This window comes from Balaenoptera acutorostrata, chromosome 12, assembly GCF_949987535.1.
Source record: "Balaenoptera acutorostrata chromosome 12, mBalAcu1.1, whole genome shotgun sequence".
Classification (NCBI taxonomy): Eukaryota; Metazoa; Chordata; class Mammalia; order Artiodactyla; family Balaenopteridae; genus Balaenoptera; species Balaenoptera acutorostrata.
Window position 1 is genome coordinate 61362921 of NC_080075.1, and position 20079 is coordinate 61382999.

Sequence of the window (20079 nt, forward strand, 5' to 3'; positions counted from 1 at the left end):
TTAAGTAATTTTGTAGTTAGAGGCAGAATAATCTGTGTTTCTATGAATGATTGATTAAACTCTAGTGTTTTCCAAACTGTTTTAATCATACCTATGAAATTGTAAAATATTTACAAATATAGATATTTTGAAGGATCAGATACAAAATAAATATAACTAGAAAGTCTAGTGCTTTTTCTGAGCTTTCCTGGGGTACATGCAGTCCCCCCTTTGGATTGGGAAATAGGGAGAAAAGGAGGTAGAGAAATAATTAGCATGGTCCTCTTCTTCCTACCCCCCTCAAATAAGGACTGACAATTGCAGCTCTCACAGTGAGTTCCACCTGGAGCTCAAGTGGAGGGTAAAAGGGAAATGGGAAGAAAGGTGAAAGAAGTGAAACTGAGAGTCAAATCCATTCCACCTGCCTTCACTAATCAAGGCCATTTTGAGACTTGCAGGTCCTCCAAGTAGCTTAAACAATAAGAGGTTGGCCCAAGTTGTTTTAGGAACTTGGAGTCAGCTGTGTCTAGTTGGAACTGAGCTGGTTAAGGCTGGGTGGGACCGCTGACCCTCCAACTGGGCATGCGTGCGTGCCCGCTCAGTGACATTTTGAACGTGCTTAGTTACGCCTGCGCAGAACCAAGATTACCGCACCTTCTTCCAATCACCTTTCCCCATGCTCCCCCCACCCCAGACCACCCTGCTTCTTTATTCGTCATCCCATAAATACCCTGAACCCTCTGCTTTCATAGAGGGAGCTTTGAGATTTGTTCTCCTGTCTCCTCGCTTGGCTGCCTTGGGGAAAAACCCTCAGCGTTTTGGCTTGCTGTGCTTGGGGCAAAACGAACCTGGTTCAGTAACAGAAGGAAAAAAGAAGAAATGGATAAGGAAACAAGAAAGGAGTAAGTAATAGAAACACTGAGCGGCTGCTCCTATATGTTAGTGCTATGACATAGGATGCTTCCCAAGGGGCTGTACTAATTTGCTAGGGTTGCCATAACAAAATGCCCCAGACTGGGTAGCTTAAACAATAGAAATGCGTTTTCTCAGTTCTGGAGGATAAAAGTCCAAGATCATGGTTTTGGCAGGTTCGGCTTCTCCCAAGGCCTCTTTCCTTGACTTGGGGGAAGGAAGGGCCACCTTCTTGCTGTGTCCTCACGTGGTCTTTCCTCCATGTGCCCCTGCTATGTCTCTGTGTCCCACTTCCCCCTTATAAGGACACCAGTCAGACTGGATAAGAGGCCACCCTAACAGCCCCGTTTTCATTTAAGCATCTCTTTGAAGGCCCTATCTCCAAATACAGTCACATTCTTTGACTGGGGGTCAGGCTTCAACATGTGAATTTGGAGGAGATACAATCCAGTCCATAACATGGGCTTTTACTTAAAAGCATCTTCTACTTGCAGGCATGGATGATATTAGAAATATGTAATAATCATACAGCATGAGCACTGTAGGAAATGGTTGATGATAAACTGAGGCACACTAAAAGTTTTTAAGAGTTTATTTGAGCAAACATGGATTCACATCAGGCAGAACCAAACCGAAAGTGGTTAGGGGCACTCTGCCGATAGGAGCTGGGAACAGTCTCTTATAGAGCAGACTCAGAAGTGAAGCAAGGAAACTGAGTGGCTCTAGCTTAAGCAGTTGCCTTACTTAGGAGAGCCTAGGTGGGCTGTTTGTGAATGATGGTTCCTCGGTTTCATTTTCTCAGATACAAATGTATTTATAGGAATTGACTCTGGCTGAGGTTTCGGCTTGCTTACATTGGTTACTAAGGTGTTAGAGCCACTCCAGTCTAATGGCCTCCTTGGTCAATTACTTTAACATGGTCAACCGGGCTCTTTCACTCTAGTGAGACATACTTTTCCATCGGCTGACCTGAGTCAAGTCCTCTACCTAGTTCGTTTCCAAAGGTGATTCCATCCATCTGCTGAGGGCTGCTTCCCGAGAGCTTATTGGAGACCTTCCAGAGCGTCAAAGACGAGGCTACTTTCTCTGCAGATCCCCAAAGTTTATGTGCATAATAATTCTGACTGTGCACTCACTGAAGAGCGAACCATTGCCTCTTCCTTCGTCCTGTAAGATGACAGGTTACAAATCCAGACACTCGTGTTTTGTAAGAGGCACTTTTCCCTCAAAGCTCCTCGGATTTAAGAGGGTTTTCCCAGTTATGTGCTGCTCCAGATGGCCTCACCAAGGAGTGTCTCATGAAGAGTACGCACATTTGCCCCATGCTGGCAATCTAACATTGCGCAGACAGCTGGGAAGTGTGACAGCCTCACCTGCTGCCAGCTGCATTGGTTGGAGGAAGTGGATCCCTGGTGACAAGGTTCAGGGAGGTGGTAGTGGTGAAACAAAGTCTCAAGGAGAAGTTCTTTCCAAAATGGCTACAAAACACGTAAATATATACTAGCCACCACTTCAAGAAGAGGTGACATTCAGTAGCTCAATTTTAAAATATGTGAATGGGAATTATATCATTGTAAATGAAGTTTCTGTTTTAGAATACTATTAATTTCCTGGCTCCTTTAAGTAGTAAGCTTTGTGAATTTACTTGGCAACATTGTTATATGTGTGTGTTGTTATATAATTAAGTAGTTACATATGTGTATTATGTAATTAAGTAGTTACATAAAGTCAGTGGAAATTCATGCATGCATGCACATGCCTGCGATTAGACCAAACACTAAGGACACAAAAATGGACAAATTCCTGCCCTTGACAGGCTCATAGTCAAATGGAGAAGGAAAGTGCACAGGCACAATCTAGAGACTGGTTCTCAAATTGAGCGTGCATGAGAATCACCTGGAAGCCTTGTTCAAACACCTCCCACCCCACCCCCACTCCCCTAGTTTCTGATGCAGCAGGGCCAGGAATTTGCATTTCTAAAAAATTCCCTTGTTTTTTTTTTTTTAAAGGATGAAGAGGGAGGGATTAGGATATGCCAAGCACGTTTAGTTATAAAGGACAAAAGTAGGAGAAAGTACATTACATACAGTTTTTAAAAAATGCAAATAATTCCATTTGGCTGGGATAAAGTTTGAGTTTGAAGCAGTTGCAGGAGGTGAAGCTGGCGGAGTGTGCAGGGCCCAGAGGCCCCTGTTAGAACGTGGTCCTATACAGGATCATATGGCCATGAATCCCCAGAGCTAGACTCCAAGCTGGAAAGAAAGAATCCTGGTAGAAGAACTGTCAGTCATCTTTCATTAAAAGAGGCTTCTTTCCAAGCCTGGTACACAACTTTCCTGCCTTTGGGGAGAAATCCTTTTCATTTCTATGAAATGACAATGCTCACGGGAGGTGACGTGGGAGTAGAAAGTATGTGTTGATTGCATATAACCAAAACTGGTTGGGGCTTAAGGTTTTGCTATTGTTCGGTGAACCACAGCAAGGGGGCATGTCAGTACCTTAATAATGATTTGGTTGATTATGATTGACTCTTGGAAAACCCAAAACTTCACCCACCTCTCAAGGGAGGGCCAACAGGCCTAGGAAGGAGAAAGTGGGAGAGAGGAAAACCCTGATAGCACAGGTTTTGATGAAATGTTCTTCATTCCTTTCTCTCTAGGGGAAGATGACGACGACGATGAATGTGGGGAGGAGAAGCTGCCCTCCTGCTTCGATTACGTGATGCACTTTCTGACTGTGTTCTGGAAGGTTCTCTTCGCCTTCGTCCCCCCTACAGAATACTGGAATGGCTGGGCGTGTTTCATCGTCTCCATCCTCATGATTGGCGTACTGACGGCTTTCATCGGAGACCTGGCTTCCCACTTTGGCTGCACCATCGGCCTGAAGGATTCCGTGACCGCGGTAGTGTTCGTCGCGCTTGGAACCTCAGTGCCAGGTAATGAATACATCCCTGTGTGATTCCCCCAGGAGTGGAAGCCCATTTGCCTTCTTGACCCTTTTGTTCGTACAATTTCAAGTGCTGTGCTAACAAACCCGGCCTATGAAAGACAAAAGCCCAGAGCTGTGCATAATGTCGCTGCCAGAACATTGTCATGGCATTTCTCAAGGTTAGAAAACTGGTCGGTATCATCATGACAGGATAGCATTCCCAGAGGGCCTGCCTGCACAGAGAGAACAGATTGATTTGATGGATAGATTGATAGGTCAGCTTCCCATTACAGTTAGAACTTTCAAAAACACAACTACAGAATTATCTTCAAGAACAAAATTTCTGTCTTCTATGTATTTAGTCAAGTTTGGATGAAGTGCTGTATTTGTTGGGTAACTAAGATAAATACTTAAGACCTGATGATTCTCTTGACCCAAATATTAATGGGAGTAAATAAAAAATAGAAATGGATCAGAACAGGTAAAAGTTATCCTGAGCGAAATGAGCAGGCCAGGTGGACATCCCTTCATGCATTCCCGCTAAGCTGAATTTTTCTTCCAGCCTGCAACTGTAGCTTGTTATGTGTACTCGCTCCTCTGAGTAAGATCTCCTCCTCTTGAACATAACATTGAGAGCAGTAATTTTCAAACTTTGATGGGCATCAAAATTACCTGGGAGTTTGTTTTTAAAAATGCAAATGCCTGAGACCCACGACCAACCTACAGAATCAGAAGGTCTAAAGAAGGGCCCAGAAATGTGTTAAGCTCACAGGTGATTCTGATACACATCAGAGCTTATTGTAACTAAAGTTCTGGACCTACTTCCCATCACTAGTTGACATCCTGACAGATGTGTACTCTCAACTTAGAGCAACAAGACTTGCATCTCTACCAGCAGAAGGTCAATGACAAGGGTTGCAGTGGGCTTGGGAAAAGGCAGGAATTGAGGGGAAATACAGCCCTGCGGATGATGCCATTCCTTTCCCACTTTCCGACTTTGCCACAGCCTTAATGAAAATGCTGTGACTTCTACTAACACTTGCCGTAGTTGGCAACCCGGCTTTTGAGTCTGAAAACAAGCACCGTTTAAACCATGTGTCTCTTGCCTGAAATCACTGGCTGTTCTTCTCAGATGTTCATTATCTCAGTGACTATGGATAGATTACTTCTCTGAGCCTCGGTTTCTTCATTTATGAAATGGGGACAACCGTATGAACTTGCAGAATCAGGGTAAGGAGTGGAGAAAACGCCTATAAATGATACAGCTAGTAAAGCATCTGGGACGTGGAATTCAGTAAAAGAGCAGCTTTTGTGATTATGGTGTTGAATGGCTGGGGAGGATCTGACGAGTATGAATTTGGACGCCTCACCCTTGAGAAACGAAGGATGGATGAAGGGTCCAGATTTGTACCGGTCAGCCATGGCGCATGGTGTATTACAACTGATCGACTGTTCAGGAGTCCTGGTCATGCTGGGCCCAGCGTGGTTTTGGGGTCCAGCTGAGTTAATGGAGGAGCCGAGGGATTTCGAGAGTGTTCTTCCTCCCCGCCTTAGTGAGCAGGGCTGTGCAAAGTCTTCCGGTTCACTGCTCATCCTCCGAGGAGAGCAGATTCTTCCCCCTCAACCCCAGCTGTGTTCCAGCAGGTCTATAGTCAGTCTTTATTTTTTATTTTTATTTTTTTTTTAATTTTTTTTTTTAAGAGCTCCTGACTTATTTATTTATTTTATTTTTTTGGCTGTGTTGGGTCTTCGTTTCTGTGCGAGGGCTTCCTCTAGTGGCGGCAAGCCGGGGCCACTCTTCATCACGGTGCACGGGCCTCTCACTATCGCGGCCTCTCTTGTTGCGGAGCACAGGCTCCAGACGCACAGGCTCAGTAGTTGTGGCTCATGGGCCTAGTTGCTCCGCGGCATGTGGGATCTTCCCAGACCAGGGCTCGAACCCGCGTCCCCTGCATCGGCAGGCAGATTCTCAACCACTGCGCCACCGGGGAAGCCCTGGTCTTTAGTTTTAATTTTTTCCAAAAATGACCAGAAATGTAGCAAGCAAGAGGAAAACCTTAAAATATTCATATTAAGTTGCTTTGTTTAGGGAACATGTATACAACCACAGGAGCTAAGCATCGTCGTTAGCCATGGCTCTGTCAGAGGTTACTATAGGAAAATGTCTGGGGGAGTCTTCTTTCCTTAAGGCTTAAATCACTATCAAGCGGTGCCCAAGTTAGTACACACTCTCGGCCATGGGTTTAACCCTTGAGGAGAATATGTGCAAATTATGGTAATGAAGGCAAACTTAGGTCTCATGACAGTTATCCAAAATTAGCCTGCCTTTCTGAAAAGTCAGCAGTTGATCCTACCGAATGCATCTCTTGCTTTAAAAGGGATTTTTAAAATGTTTTTCCTACATGAAATCCTTGGGCCTGTAAATGTCTTGGGGTGCTTTTCTTTTTTTCTCAACTCGTCATGCCAATATCTCAAAACTGGCTCCTTTCTCTATATACCAATCTGCCAAAGTGGCTCTGTATCTCGTGTATTAATGAACTCTTTTGAACAGTATGGAAGCCGTATGATTAAAATTTTTTCTTTAACATGAAATGTGGATTATAGTGACCCTAGTGCTTGGAGTCATTTGTTCTGCCATTTAAAAAGCAGCTCAGAACCCAGGTAGGGGTATCAAGAGGTAAGAAAGCCTGAGGGCTAATACAGCGAGTCGTTAGTTGTCAAAATGGTTTCCCTACACTGCCGTAAATTCTTCCCATTGGGAAACAGATTTCTTTGCTCTGTTAGTGGGAGAATTCCTATAATTTGCTGCAGTATTAACTGTGTAGCATACTCCCGAAACAATATATTCACAGGTAATCTCAGATGATCATATCTATATAAGCAGACCTCCCCCCGCCAAAAAAAAGAGCAAATTGTTCATTCAGTATCTTGTTCAATATTTCTGACTTTATTCTTCAACCCTGATGCTTCAGAGCATTGCTTTATTATATCTCCTGACTTATCAGGGGGAAAAAAAGATGCTATTGTTCCCAAGTGACAAAGCCCAGTTGCTATAGGCAGAAGAAAAAAGAGAACTAATTCTCTTCACTTACCCCTACCATTCATCTGTATTGGTCCTGGGGCCAATAGCTCTTTGTTTAGGCTGACGTCTTGACAGTTTTCCTAAGGCAGAAGGGCTCCTGGCTAGTATTTGGTAAACTGCTGCCTCCTCCGAGGTGAGACTTAGATTCTTAGATTGTGATGGCCTTACGGGCATTGAAAACCTTCCCTATTAGTCCTCCTGCCTCAAGGCTGGATTAAATATCTATGTATCTCATTAATAGTATTTTTTTTTTACCATATTCAAAATCTTGGGAAAAAAAAGAGCTTATGACTTTGCAGGTGAGACAGAGCTTCTTCATACCAACTGGTAGTGCAATGTTCATTATAATCTACTGGCAGAAAAGGACTCCTGACCACCCTCAGGTGTGCCTATAAGAGCTTAAAGACCCACACCTGTTAATAGAGGAACAGCCTCTCTGCCTGAATGGCCCTTCTACAGAGCCGCCTGTCTGGAGAAGAGGACAGTCTCTTCCCACCTCTCAATGTTGGAGAGAGCCAGAGCCTGGTCCCCAGCCCTCTTCTTGATCCGTGCCCACCCCCTGGGCCATCATCCCAGTCTCCAAGGCTTAAATGCCATCGATATGCCAGTGAGTACCGAATGTAGATCCCCAGCCTCAACTTTTCCCTGCGTTCTAGATTCATATACCAACCGCCTTCCTATATCAGTGCTGGATGTGTAATTCACAGCTCAAAATTACCATATCCAAATAGAACTGTTGACTTCTACTGCCCAGCTGCCTTATCCTTCAACCAAACCTATTCTTCCCATACCTTGCCTTTCTCGGGAAAACAGTATTATCTACCCAGGTGTTCCTGATTCCTTTTTCCTCATCCCCAGTGAATCCATTCATAACTCCTGCAGATCTCTCCTCTACAGTGTATCTTGATCAGACCCACTTAGCTGTCTCTACCACAGCCATGCTGGTCTAGGCAGCCGTTCTCTCTCACTCTGACCCCTGCAGTAGCCTCCTATCTGTCTCCATGCTTCTGCTAGAGATGGTTTTAAGATGTAACTCAGACCACATTTCTCCTTACAGTTTTCCAAGGCTTCCTCTTTCACTTAGGATAAACTGCAAAAGCATAACTCTGGCTTACAAAGACCGATGTGATTTGGCCCCTTCCTGTCTTTCTGTTCTGTTTACCTCCTTGCCCACTGCTCTTCAGCCCCACTGGCCTTTTAATTGTCCTTCATGCACCAAGTTCATTCCTTCCTCAGGGTTGTGCTAGCTGCCCAAAGTGCTCTTCCCCTTCATTTGCACAAGACTGGCTCTGTGTCTTCAATTATATCTCATCTTAAATGTCACCTCTTCAAAGAGACCTTCCCTAACCACACAATGCAAAAAAGTGGTCACCCAGTTTTCCTGTATTATCTCACCCTATTTTAATGTATTTATAACTTTGTGGATTTTTTGGTTTATTTGTTTTGGAGCGTTATTATTGGCCAACCCTCCTCACTGAAATGTAAGCTTCATGGGAGCAGAAACCTTGCCCTTTTCCACTGTTATATCCCTGGCCCCCAGAATGATGCCTAGCTAACACATAAGTAATGCAGTTATGTTTGTGCATGTGTATGTGTATGTTGTATATATAAATTAATGGACAATCATTTACACATGAGTATGAATTGGTTTGTCAGATTGCTTTCTTCCTAACACCTTGTAGATTCAGCTAAGAATTAAAGTTAGAATCAAGGGAGATGAACAGCTATTTCTATAGTGTAGCTTATTTTTGACGAGTAGAGTATACCTGAGTAGGTTACTGTAGTAAGAAGGGTCAAAACTAAACTTCAGAGCACTAAGAGTCTCAGAGCAGAAACATTTTTTTCTCATTCGTAATTGTGTCTGTGGTGGGAACTGTGAGAAGCAAGATAGTATTTTGCAGTAGCCCGGCATAGGGTCATAACCATGTTATATCACATCGCTTCTCTGGAAAAACAGGCTCAAAATTCAAGAGAAAAAAAAGTGTAAGAAGGAACATTTGTAACCCAGCCTTTTCTGTAGTAGGGACCACCTATAATTGACATTGTTTTAGCATATAGTCATTTACTCGAGCAAAACTTGCGTGTATTAAGTCAAGCTTCTACGTCATATTCCAAATATGGATTTTTTTCCTTTCATCACTTGCTCCTTTTCAATCAAGTCAAATAGAAGTAAGCATTCCTTTTGAATTACAGAGAAAACTCTGAGATGTTGATGAGTTGGGAATAGTTTGACCTAAGTCCTGCCTTGGTCTTTCTCCGTACATCTTGGTTGGGCTTGTGCCTGAAGCTTGCCTACTGCCCACTTTATCTTCCCTTTACTGGTTGTTTACTCTTGGGACCAGAACAGTTTAAAAATTGGGTATTCTAGGCTGTCCCTTAACCATTGGCATTGTCAGACTTCTGTTTGCTTCCAATGTTTTGAATATGCTTTGAGTTCTGTCAAGTAGGAATTATTTCGCCCTAGAGATTTTAAGGCATGGAGGAGAAGGAAATAGACAATTTTAGGGGTTTTTCCCTATTTTGTATATGGAATCTTTTTTAAAAATCTTACTTTAGAGAAATTGTATGTCATTTTTAAGTTACCACTTCCAGACTTCTAAATACCATAGGAAATGCATGATATAAAACAGCCATACGAGCTGTTCCCTTTGCTGTCTGATTGCAGTGTTGGTGAATATGCACCAAGAGGGTATAGAAACGAACTTTAGAACTGAATTCAGGAAAGAGAACTTCTAACCATTATTCACTGTGTTGCTGGAATTAACTTCTTGACTCAGCCTTGCTTTTCTTGCCTGCAAAATTGCCATAATAACCCATGGCAATTTAAAGAGTTGATGAGATTAAGTAATACAGGTTTCAGAGCACTTTGTAAACTGTAAGTTGGTATAAAATGCAAGAAATAATTATCATTATTTACACGGAGATCAACTCTCAAAATGCCAGAAGGAATAGAAACCATCAGAAAATGAGAATGAAAAGTTTTATGACCAGAGAAGGAAATTTTTTAAATTTATTATGTAGCTCCAACTGTGTGCTAGGCATAAATACCGTTTATACATTATACATTATCTGTTATCTTGTTTAGGTTATATCATTAAGTTATTTGAAGTGATTTTCCCTCCTCCCAAGGGTTTTTGGTGCCTTAGACCCATCTCCTGAAAATGAGATTTTTCTGTTTGGCACTGTGCTAGAAAATATATTTGTTTTTGTAACAAAAAATTAGCAGTTGATTTCTTTTTTTCAGTTTTCAATTTCCTGGCTTCTAACACCTCTGAAAACGAAGATATTTCTTTGTTTTTTAGAGTATGCATTTCTAGAGTATGCTTAAGTAACATTTACTTACAACTTATGTCCTGCTGCTTCATCTCTAAGTGGATCCTGAAGTGATTTGCATGGTTGCACAGGTTGTAGGCTGCAATCTCAAGAGCTCAGCATCATCTAAATGATGCCCTGGAGGTGTACGGGGTACCACATCCATGGATGTATATAGTGGTGGCCCTGTGTAAAGGCTACTTAACAGCATATAGGAGAGTAAGCACCAGTATCCTGTTACATGAGAAAATTAAGGCTTATAGAGAAATGATTTGACCATATTTAGTCCAAGTTTATATCAGTGGTAAATGGTGGAATCCATATTATCTCTTTCTTATAATCTGGTATTTAACCACTCTATCATTCCACCTGGGATTTAGTTTCAAAGTAAGCATTGCATATACTCTTTCCCATATAGCTTACAATTTGGGGGAAGTTCCTCATTTCCCTTTTTGCCTTAATTTTAGTATTTTCCATTTTTAAAGCATGCAACAATGGATTATACTCAAGCTCCTTGAGGTCCGACACTATCATTATTCCCTTTGGCATCAAACACCTCATAGAGTCCATGCTTCAAAAAACTTCAGAAATGAAGAAAGACCTAATCTTCTACCCATAGATTCTTAGTGTTTCCATTTTTACATGTAGGAAATACTAAGATGACTGGAAACTCTTCAACATGTTCAACTCTGACCTAGCTGGTGAAAAATAGCATGCCAAGATAATCTTCATCAGTACAGCCATGGGCTGCTAAGCGAAACCACAAAGGGAGGTTAGGTCATTCCAGGTCTAGACCAAAGCTGCCTGTGATACGTGGCTGCCCGGGCACTGGGGTCAGTGGGGCCCAGGAAGGGTATATTGGGGATGCTCTCTCAGCAGTCACGTTCTGCAGAGACTTAAGGGCAACTTAGGAAATCAAGTTCCAGTATTCTAGCAGAAGTAGAAGCCCAGGGGGCAGGATCACTAGAGGTTACCGTCCAAAGCATCTAGCCACATACACACTCAGCCTGCCCCTGACCTAACCAAAGAGATGGGGTCAGAAGGCAACACAGCAGCACCCCACCCAAAGCAAAACTCTTCTCAGGGGATATTGTACCCAGTCATTCTGAATTCCCCCAGCCATCTGAGCTACCCTGGAGACAGCAGGAATCAGACTGATTGAATCACTTCCTCTCCATTCTGCTTCAAACAAATGCGGTGTTCTCATTGCTGGGCTCACAGGTTACCTGGTTAACAGTCTCAATCTCAGGAAAATTATGCAAAATCTTCTCTTAGTGCCATGTTAGTGAACATGCACCAACAGAGTGTAAAAGAACATGAATTCTAGATTCGGATAGACCTGAGTTCAAACCCACCCTCCCCCACTTACTAGAGGCAAATTGCTTAATTTCTCTCAGCCTTAGTTTCTTCACCTGAATAATGGGCACATGAAAATCCACCTCAGAGTTGAGGACTATATGAGAATGCCTTCATAAAGTATCCAGTGCAAGGCCCTGCATACAGTGGACGTGATAAAAAAATGTTAGATCTCTTTCCCCTTCTCCTTGAACGTACTGACAAATGGGTTTACGCTTCCCACGGTATTTTTAGCTCTGCTATATTGCAGCCATTGAAGAAACAGAAAGTCAAGAAAATTCTCAGGCTATTTTTATTATTTTCCTATGTTAAGAATTCTGATGAGGTGAACATCCCCAAATGTGTTCCTCTCTCCTGCCGTGCCACTGACTCTCTGTGAGCTTTAACCCCTGAGCGCTGGCATTTCAACTCAGCGCAAGTTGAAGAGGAAGTGCCACTGCTCCAGTGTGTATACATGTTAAATTGGATGATTAACATTTCACATCATCTTAAATGGGAATGAAAACAGAATTACTTTGCTCTGAGCCAAGATTTCCCACTGGCTATGGTGTCGGTTCTCCCAAGAGGACCCTAAAGCGCAGGTATATTTCGTTTTCAAATGCTGTAATACACAGTTTCTTTGCCACCAGGAAAGGTCAGAACTGCTGCAGACGGGCCCTCTGATCTGTAGTCAGGCCAGGAGGCAAAGCCACCCAGGGACACAGCCAGAGGAGCAGCCCTGGGCAGCCCCAATCCCTCAAATGTCTTTCCGTGGAAACTTAACCTCACACCAGTGAGGCGCTGTGGGGGGTAAAACGCTCTTGTACTTTCCAGCGCACTTTCCCACGAATGGGTGATGTCATTAAAATTGAAGGGACCCTACGTAAGCAAAACTTTACAAGGACAGAGCGAAATGAAGGAAAGCCAGACACCAGATTTCACAAGATGCGCTCCGTAAATGGCACGAGAAATGCCTATTATCCTAAACTAAAAATAGACTGTATGCAGCAAGCCCAAAAGCATTTAGTAAAAGCCAGTCTGGAAAAGACCCATTTCAAAATTTTCTTTGCATCCTTTATTCCTTCTGCAAAACTTAAACTCTACAAAAGAAGAGTTTGTATTCAATCCTTTTAAGTTTTTTCATTGTCGATTACAACCCCTCTGTTTTTCTCAAAGGGCAGCACTGCACGGGCACCTGGCCTTGAGCACAAAGCTGGGGAGGAAGCAGGGTGATAACGAGGATGTCATCTAGCGGGAGGTGGCCCGGGGAGCAGGGGTGCTCGGCGTGTGTCACGCCTCATCTGAAGCTTTGCAGGTTTACGATTAGTGTCCCAACCGCACGCCGGCCCCCTTCACTCAGTCCCGTAACAGTCACAGCGTAAGGGAAGGGGAGTTAAAAATATGTCATCCTACTCTTAACTGGGCCTTTTTATAAACTCTAGGTCAGCCAAAGCAAGGACACCTGGCAGAAACATCATGCTGTTCAGGGGCGTGTGTGCGTGTGCGTGTGCGTGTGTGTGTGTGTGTTTTGTGTTTAGAGACTTGGTATTATGGATGTGGGTTGTAAACAAATGTAAGCTTCCTCTTTTCTATCTCAAGGTGTATTCCAAAGGGAGCAAGCGTCAAGTGTAGGGAGAGCATGTTAGGTGTTTGCCTTCCTGGGGATTAGCAAGTGTGGGCCTTTACTGAGTGACCAGTAAACAATGCACAGGTGATGACTTTCATTTCTCCCTTTGCACATTTGAAAATAAGATAATGAAAATGACAGTTTTCAAGGGCCACTGTTTTTTTATTTTTTCTTTTAAATTCAAGCCCCAGCCTGCATTTTTAAGCAACTTTATTGAGGCATAATTTACATACCATAAAATTTACCCATTTGAAGTATACAGTTCAGTGATTTTTTTTTTTTTTTTTTTTTAGTAAATTTACTGTGTTGTGCAACCATTACAACCTGATCCAGTTTTAGAATGTTTCATAACCCCAGGAAGACCCCTCATGGCCATACATAGGTAATCGCTGTTTCTATCTCCAGCCCCAGATAACCGCTAATATACTTTTTGACTTGACAGATTCGTCTTTTCTCAATATTTAACAGGACCAATTTTAATGCAAAAATGTCATGGATTCTCTATGTGATAGTAATTATTACTTGTTATACATGATGTTAGGGATTTACCATGGATTCTGTAAGATTTAAAAATTTTTATTTCATCACAAAATCTCTACAGACGTTTACAGTCTACGTGTGTGAGATATTTTTCATCTTCACTGCTTTGTGCATATATGGATTTGCTCACCTTTTAAAACAGTCCCGTTACCCTCCCGCCAGCAGTAACCTTGGCTCATATATTAGGGATTGCTGGGAGAAAATATCACACAGTGGTACTTATAATTAGCACTATGAATCTTGGGGTAACACCTCATTTAATAGTAAAAAATAAAAACTTTAACAGTCCTTTAGTTAGTTTATCATAACACAGTACTAAGGAGGCAAGCTTCAGATGCTTATTCTCATCCATGGCCCCTGTGTATCACCGTGTCGGCCCTTGGATCAGTACAAATCCATGGAAACCATTAGGGACAGAGACCAAGGCCTATAGAACAGAGGCATGTGCCAGGACCTCCCCCCAAAGAACGATACATTGTTTCTAAACTTAAACAAAAACTGTGGGCTATAAAAAAGCATAATTTAATTTCCATGTCATGGGTACCGCATGAGCAACAAACAAATGTAAGGCCCATTGGTATTTTTAGAAAAGGCAAATGAGATGCTGACTCAATTTACAAGGCGAATCTTACATGTGACTATAGAAGAATGGTAATATCTGTTGGGGATAGTGTGTATTCTGGCTATGAAGTCATGGTGCTTGGCATTTATGCACGATGCCAGCTGGAACGCCATTGTTGTTCCTTAGCACACAGACTTCGCATCCTGCCTCTCCCCAGGAAGGAAACATGAGCTATGTATGACTGTTTATACCCTGCTTTATTCCAGAAAAGGATTTAAATCTATAAAATGCTTTATATGGTTCAGCCACATTTTCTGGCACATGATCCAGAAATGCCAGTTCTATTCGTGACCATTTTTGATAACCTTTGTTTAGCTCAGCACCTATAAATCCAGTATTTTGTGTACCAGGAGAAAAGAGCTTATATTGGTTCAGTTATTTACAATCAGGAAATTGTGTGGTGTTTTCTCTCCCCTCTCCCCTCCCCTGCCCTGCCCTCTGGAGCCCAGGGGGCTTTTTGACATGGTCCTCCATAAATTTCAAGCTATTATTAGGTTACCCCTGTAAAAAGAAACAAAAAAACAAAAAAAAACACGTGTTGAGATAACAAGCAGGGCTTGCTGTAGTTCCAAACTAAAATGATCCCCACTGGGGTCCACAAATGGGCCCAGCAGAGGACTAATTACACCTTTTCATTCCTGAGTTACAGGTGCAAAAGAAAAATAATCATAAATGTGCACCAGGATTGTGAAAATGTCCTGCTCTGAAGGATTCTAGGTATGGTGATGCCTCAGATGGTTGAAATATGGCAAACCAAAGCCCCTAAACTAACCCATGGCTGTTCAGAGGGCGTCGGCTCTCAGTGTGAGGGTGCATTAGAAGTGGTTCAGGCACTGCCTGCCCTTTCTTCTGAGCTTCTGGAGTTTCACATTTCGGGAGAAAGGGGGCAAACCACATACAAGAACCTGACGTCAGTAACTTCTGCCATACCAAGTGTTCTTGTCCTGAGAGTAAGAATTAAACCTGATCTTCTACAACTTCTACACCTGAGCTGAGTCTATGGGGGGATATTAATGACTAGTAATATTCAAAATTAAAAAACTGTTCTGGCAGGTGATACCGACGGCTAATGACGAACCCCCAAACTGACTCCCTGAGGCAACGTGGCATCTTTGATCCTCAAATACTCAAGCAGTCTTCCCTCTTCACCAGTCACTAGGCATGAAAATTTTTTAAAAATTAAAACAAAGGGAGCAATATGATACAGTGGCAAAGCACAGGCTTCCGAGCCGTTCTGCCTTCGTTTTCATTTATTTATTTTACAAATATTTAGTGAGAGCACACTAAGTGCTAAGCCCTGTTCTACACGGTGGAGTTAGAGGGAAATAGAAGACAGATGTTTAATCCCATGAAGCCAGATACTTAACAAAAATATGATAAAATTCAGATAGCAATGAGGATGAATATTGTTAAGAAAACAAAACAGGATCGTGGAATCGAGTGTGTGTGGGGATGGTATTTTAATAGGGTGGTATGACTCCTTATATCACTAATGGTTGGCAAATCACCTAATCACTGAAGCCTTTGGTATTCCCTTTGCAGACTTACCCAGACAGTTCTAGTCTTAGAAACTATGAAAAAGTATTGCATTCCTTGGACCCCCACTTCAAATAATGCCTTTGAGTTACCTGGTGTTTTCCTTCTCTCTGGTACCTAGTACTCTCTTGTCACTCCCACGCCATCTGTTCTGACCAGATAGGACCTCAGTGCCTTGAGTGTTTCTTCCCAACACCCTTTCTCCTCCCATCTAAATATTCTGGGTTATTGTTACCAACCAGGATTCTTGGCCCCCTTAATCAATAGAAATCGATCAGAGACCAGAAAAGAAATTCAGGCAAGGCTTTATTCGGGCCCCTGCTGCAGCAGCAGGGAGCAAAAGCAAGTAACAGGTTCCCTTGCTTGCTCACTCGCCAAGGGAGGGCAAGTTTGTTCCTTATACGGGGTGAGGGTAGGGGCGGGTCCAGGGGTCGGGCCGGAGGGGTGGCTTAGGTGTTCTGCCCACCCCTTTGGTGGTTCTGTGTGCAGGGGGCAGGCACAGTACCCTGCTTTTGCTCCGGGCTCTTCAGAAGTGGCAGTTGAGTTTTCTTGGTCTTTTTGTATCTTTTTGTCCATAATTTGCATCAACTGCACATGCATGCAGTTATTTTTAATCCCTTCTAGTTTCTTTGTATTTTGTTGCTTGAGGAGACGTTTGTCCAGGTGCAAGCACTCCAGTAAAGGGTCCCAGCCTGCCTCCTTATAGCTTCAGAATATGCAACAAATGATCCACACCAAGGTATTAATGATTTCATGAGGGTAGAGCATTTGCATTGAACACAGAACAGTAACTACATTTGCATAGCTTCATTGTTCAAAAAGTACATTTGTATAATTATCTCTTTGATATCCGCAGCAGCCTTGGGAGTTAGGCGATCTAGATGTGTTAGGTTCAGAGCATGGGGTAATATGTGGTGAGAACAGGATGTGATGAAGGATCCTAGAAACGAGACTGCAGCGTGAAGACCTGGGCAACAGGCATCACTGAATGTGGGTTCTAAGCTCACCTTCTGCACTCACAGCCCATCCACCCTAGGGAGCTTCAGTTCCCCCCCTGAAAAAATGGGGCTGATGGTACTGTTCCCAGCCACCCCCCACCTCAGAACTGTCAGGAAGAACAAATAGTATAACATCTGTGGAAGTGCTTTAAAAACTGTAAGATGTTGTAAAACTAAGAGCTATTTATCAAAAGACGTTTATGAAATACTAAGCTGTGTTGGTGCCTGGGAGAGAGACAAGGACAAAACATGACAGGAGAGCTCAGCCTCATCACATATTTGCAGCAGCTTAGAGAGAGCCCTACTCCTTATTCTCTGGTCTTTGCATAACAAATGACATTTCTAGTAAGAGCCCAAGTACAAATGATAAAAGACTTGGGCGTGACATCCCTTCCCAGACATGTCAAGGGCACAAGTCCCTTATCAAGCTTGTAAAAAGTATTTGTCAGGTCCAGTGAATATGCAAAGCAATTTTGTGAGTTGAAGTCAATAAAATCAACTGTTAGTAAATAAAATATGTTGCTGTAACACAAAATACAAAATTAAAAGAGGACTTTGGCCTCGCTCTACAGTCCTTCAGTGCTTGACAGGAGGGGTTGGAAGGAAACCAAGAGAGACATATCTCTTCCCTTCACAGCCGGCCCTGGGAATATTTTATAGTGGGTGAAATTTGTTTTTTAGAATTTTTGTTCCACTTTATGGCCTGTCCTGGGTACCTTCATGTCTCTGGGCTCTAGGCCAGCACCTAATGGCCAGGAAATATCCTCTTCATCTCTTCCACTCCCCCTCCTCACCCTGTGAAATGTACCTGCTTTGTGTATAGTATGTATGATGCCTTCCTTCCATCTAAAGATTTGACTGCCATATCCATGACTACTGAAAGAACGAGAAAAGGCTAAAAATCAACCCTCCATCCCTTCCCAGACAGACCCCATTATTTAGATGAGACTAAATACATTCTTTGTAAGTATAATAGGAAATATGAATAAGCAAAGAATACAAAAGAAATACAATCCCAACATTCATTTGCATTCTTTATTTTATATAGTATATTACATTTATTTTTCATTTGTCATTTTAGAGTATCCAAACAACCAGAGAATCTGAAATTAGATTTCTGCACACAGGGAAATTATTTTACCTTACATACTGTTCCCCTCTTGAAGGCGCCAGGGGTGTATGTGGTAAGAGTGGGACCAAAGACCATCTTGACTGAGGTTTCTGTATTCCTTTCTCAGTTAAATAACTGTATTGAATGAAGTTGATCTCTCAGTTGTCAGAAGCTTCCTTTCAAGGCCATGTCAGTTTTTTTCTTTATATCACAAAACGGGGTGCATGTTTGCCAAATTTGGTAAGGATAGTGACCAAATAGAAGAAAACGTAAACCATTCATAACATTGCCCCCTAGAGATAAACACTGTTAACATTGTAATGAATATTTATACATATCAACTGTATGCACTGAACTTTACATTGTTTTATGTTTTTTCTCATGACAATAGATTATTTTATGTCATTTAATTTTTTTATTGAATACCTCTTATAAGCTGTTATAAGCATAACTGATATATTTAATTGAAATATTATGTGTTAGGCATGAGAGAAAGTCTCTAAAGCCAGTTTGGACCTTCGTCTCTAGGTCTCCATATGGCCAATGATTAGGATAAACATCTCTTCACAAATATTTGACAGGATGCCATATTGTGTTATGGGTTATAATATCTATTGATTAAATGATTTCACGCTTAAGGCCTTTTTACCCAGTCATTTGTTAAAAATCAACCATGTGCCAGATATTATACCAAGTACTGAACATATGGAGAATAAAAGCAGCCTCTGCTCTAATGAACTTGCCCTTCAGTGAGGTAAATAAAGGTGTACCACAAAGTAGGAAATGACATAGCATAGGATATATGCTGTGGTAGCTCAGAAAAGGTAGCTCTTGTTTCCATTGGGTGTCTGGGAAGGTCTGTGGAGAGCTGGACTTTGACTTAGGCCCTGAAGGATGAGTAGAACTTGGACATGTGAGGTTGGGTATGAGAAAGTGAATGAAATGTAAATTATTGAAGCAGAGAGTATGGGGTGAAAGGGAGCACTAAATGGTTTGGTGTGTTTAGACAGAGAGTTCATGGAAGATTAAGAACACAAATGTGTATAAATTTGTTTCCATCATTTTTTGGTAATCTTATTTCAGTTTCTTTTAATCTTATCCAATTGTTTTATTCTTCATTGATGTATAACTTATTTACAATATTATATTAATTTCAGATATACAGCATAGTTATTCAGTATTTTTACAGATTATATTCTGTTAAAAGTTATTACAAGATAATGGCTATAATTCCCTGTGCTATATGATATATTTTTTTGTTTATTTTATACATAGTAGTTTGTGTCTCTTAATACCATATCCCTAATTTGCCCCTTCCTCTTTTCCTCTCCCCATTGGTGACCACTGGTTTGTTTTCTATATCTGTGAGTCTGTTTCTGTTTTGCATATACATTTATTTGTATTATTTTTAGAGTCCACATAGAAATGATGTCATACAGTATTTGTCTTTCTCTAACTTACTTCACTAAGCATAATATCCTCTAGGTTCATCCACGTTACTGCACTTGGCAGAATTTCATTCTTTTCTTTCTTTTTTTGTTTTTTTTTTTTAAATCAGTCAGCAATTTTATACACATCATTGTATACATGTCGATCCCAATCGCCCAATTCAGCACACCACTATCCCCACCCCACCGTGGTTTTCCCCCCTTGATGTCCATACGTTTGTTCTCTACATCTGTGTCTCGACTTCTGCCCTGCAAACCGGTTCATCTGTACCATTTTTCTAGGTTCCACATACATGCGTTAATATACGATATTTGTTTTTCTCTTTCTGACTTACTTCACTCTGTAAGACAGTCTCTAGATCCATCCACGTCTCAACAAATGACTTGATTTCGTTCCTTTTTATGGCTGAGTAATATTCCATTGTATATATGTACCACAACTTCTTTATCCATTCATCTGTCGATGGGCATTTAGGTTGCTTCCATGACCTGGCTATTGTAAATAGTGCTGCAATGAACATTGGGGTGCATGTGTCTTTTTGAATTACGGACTTCTCTGGGTATATGCCCAGTAGTGGGATTGCTGGATCATATGGTAATTCTATTGTTAGTTTTTTAAGGAACCTCCATACTGTTCTCCATAGTGGCT

The 20079-nt window shown here is 41.9% G+C and overlaps 1 protein-coding gene across 11 annotated transcripts in view; it reads left to right on the forward strand.

Annotated features, from left to right (window-relative positions):
• SLC8A1 (solute carrier family 8 member A1) overlaps nucleotides 1–20079 on the forward strand; it is a 413446-nt gene that overhangs the window by 359928 nt on the left and 33439 nt on the right. For all 11 annotated transcript variants that reach the window (XM_007167113.3, XM_028162332.2, XM_057558357.1 and 8 more), the window contains one exon: nucleotides 3551–3826. In XM_007167113.3, coding sequence (XP_007167175.1) covers nucleotides 3551–3826 — 276 coding nt within the window. The remainder of the gene's footprint in view (nucleotides 1–3550; nucleotides 3827–20079) is intronic.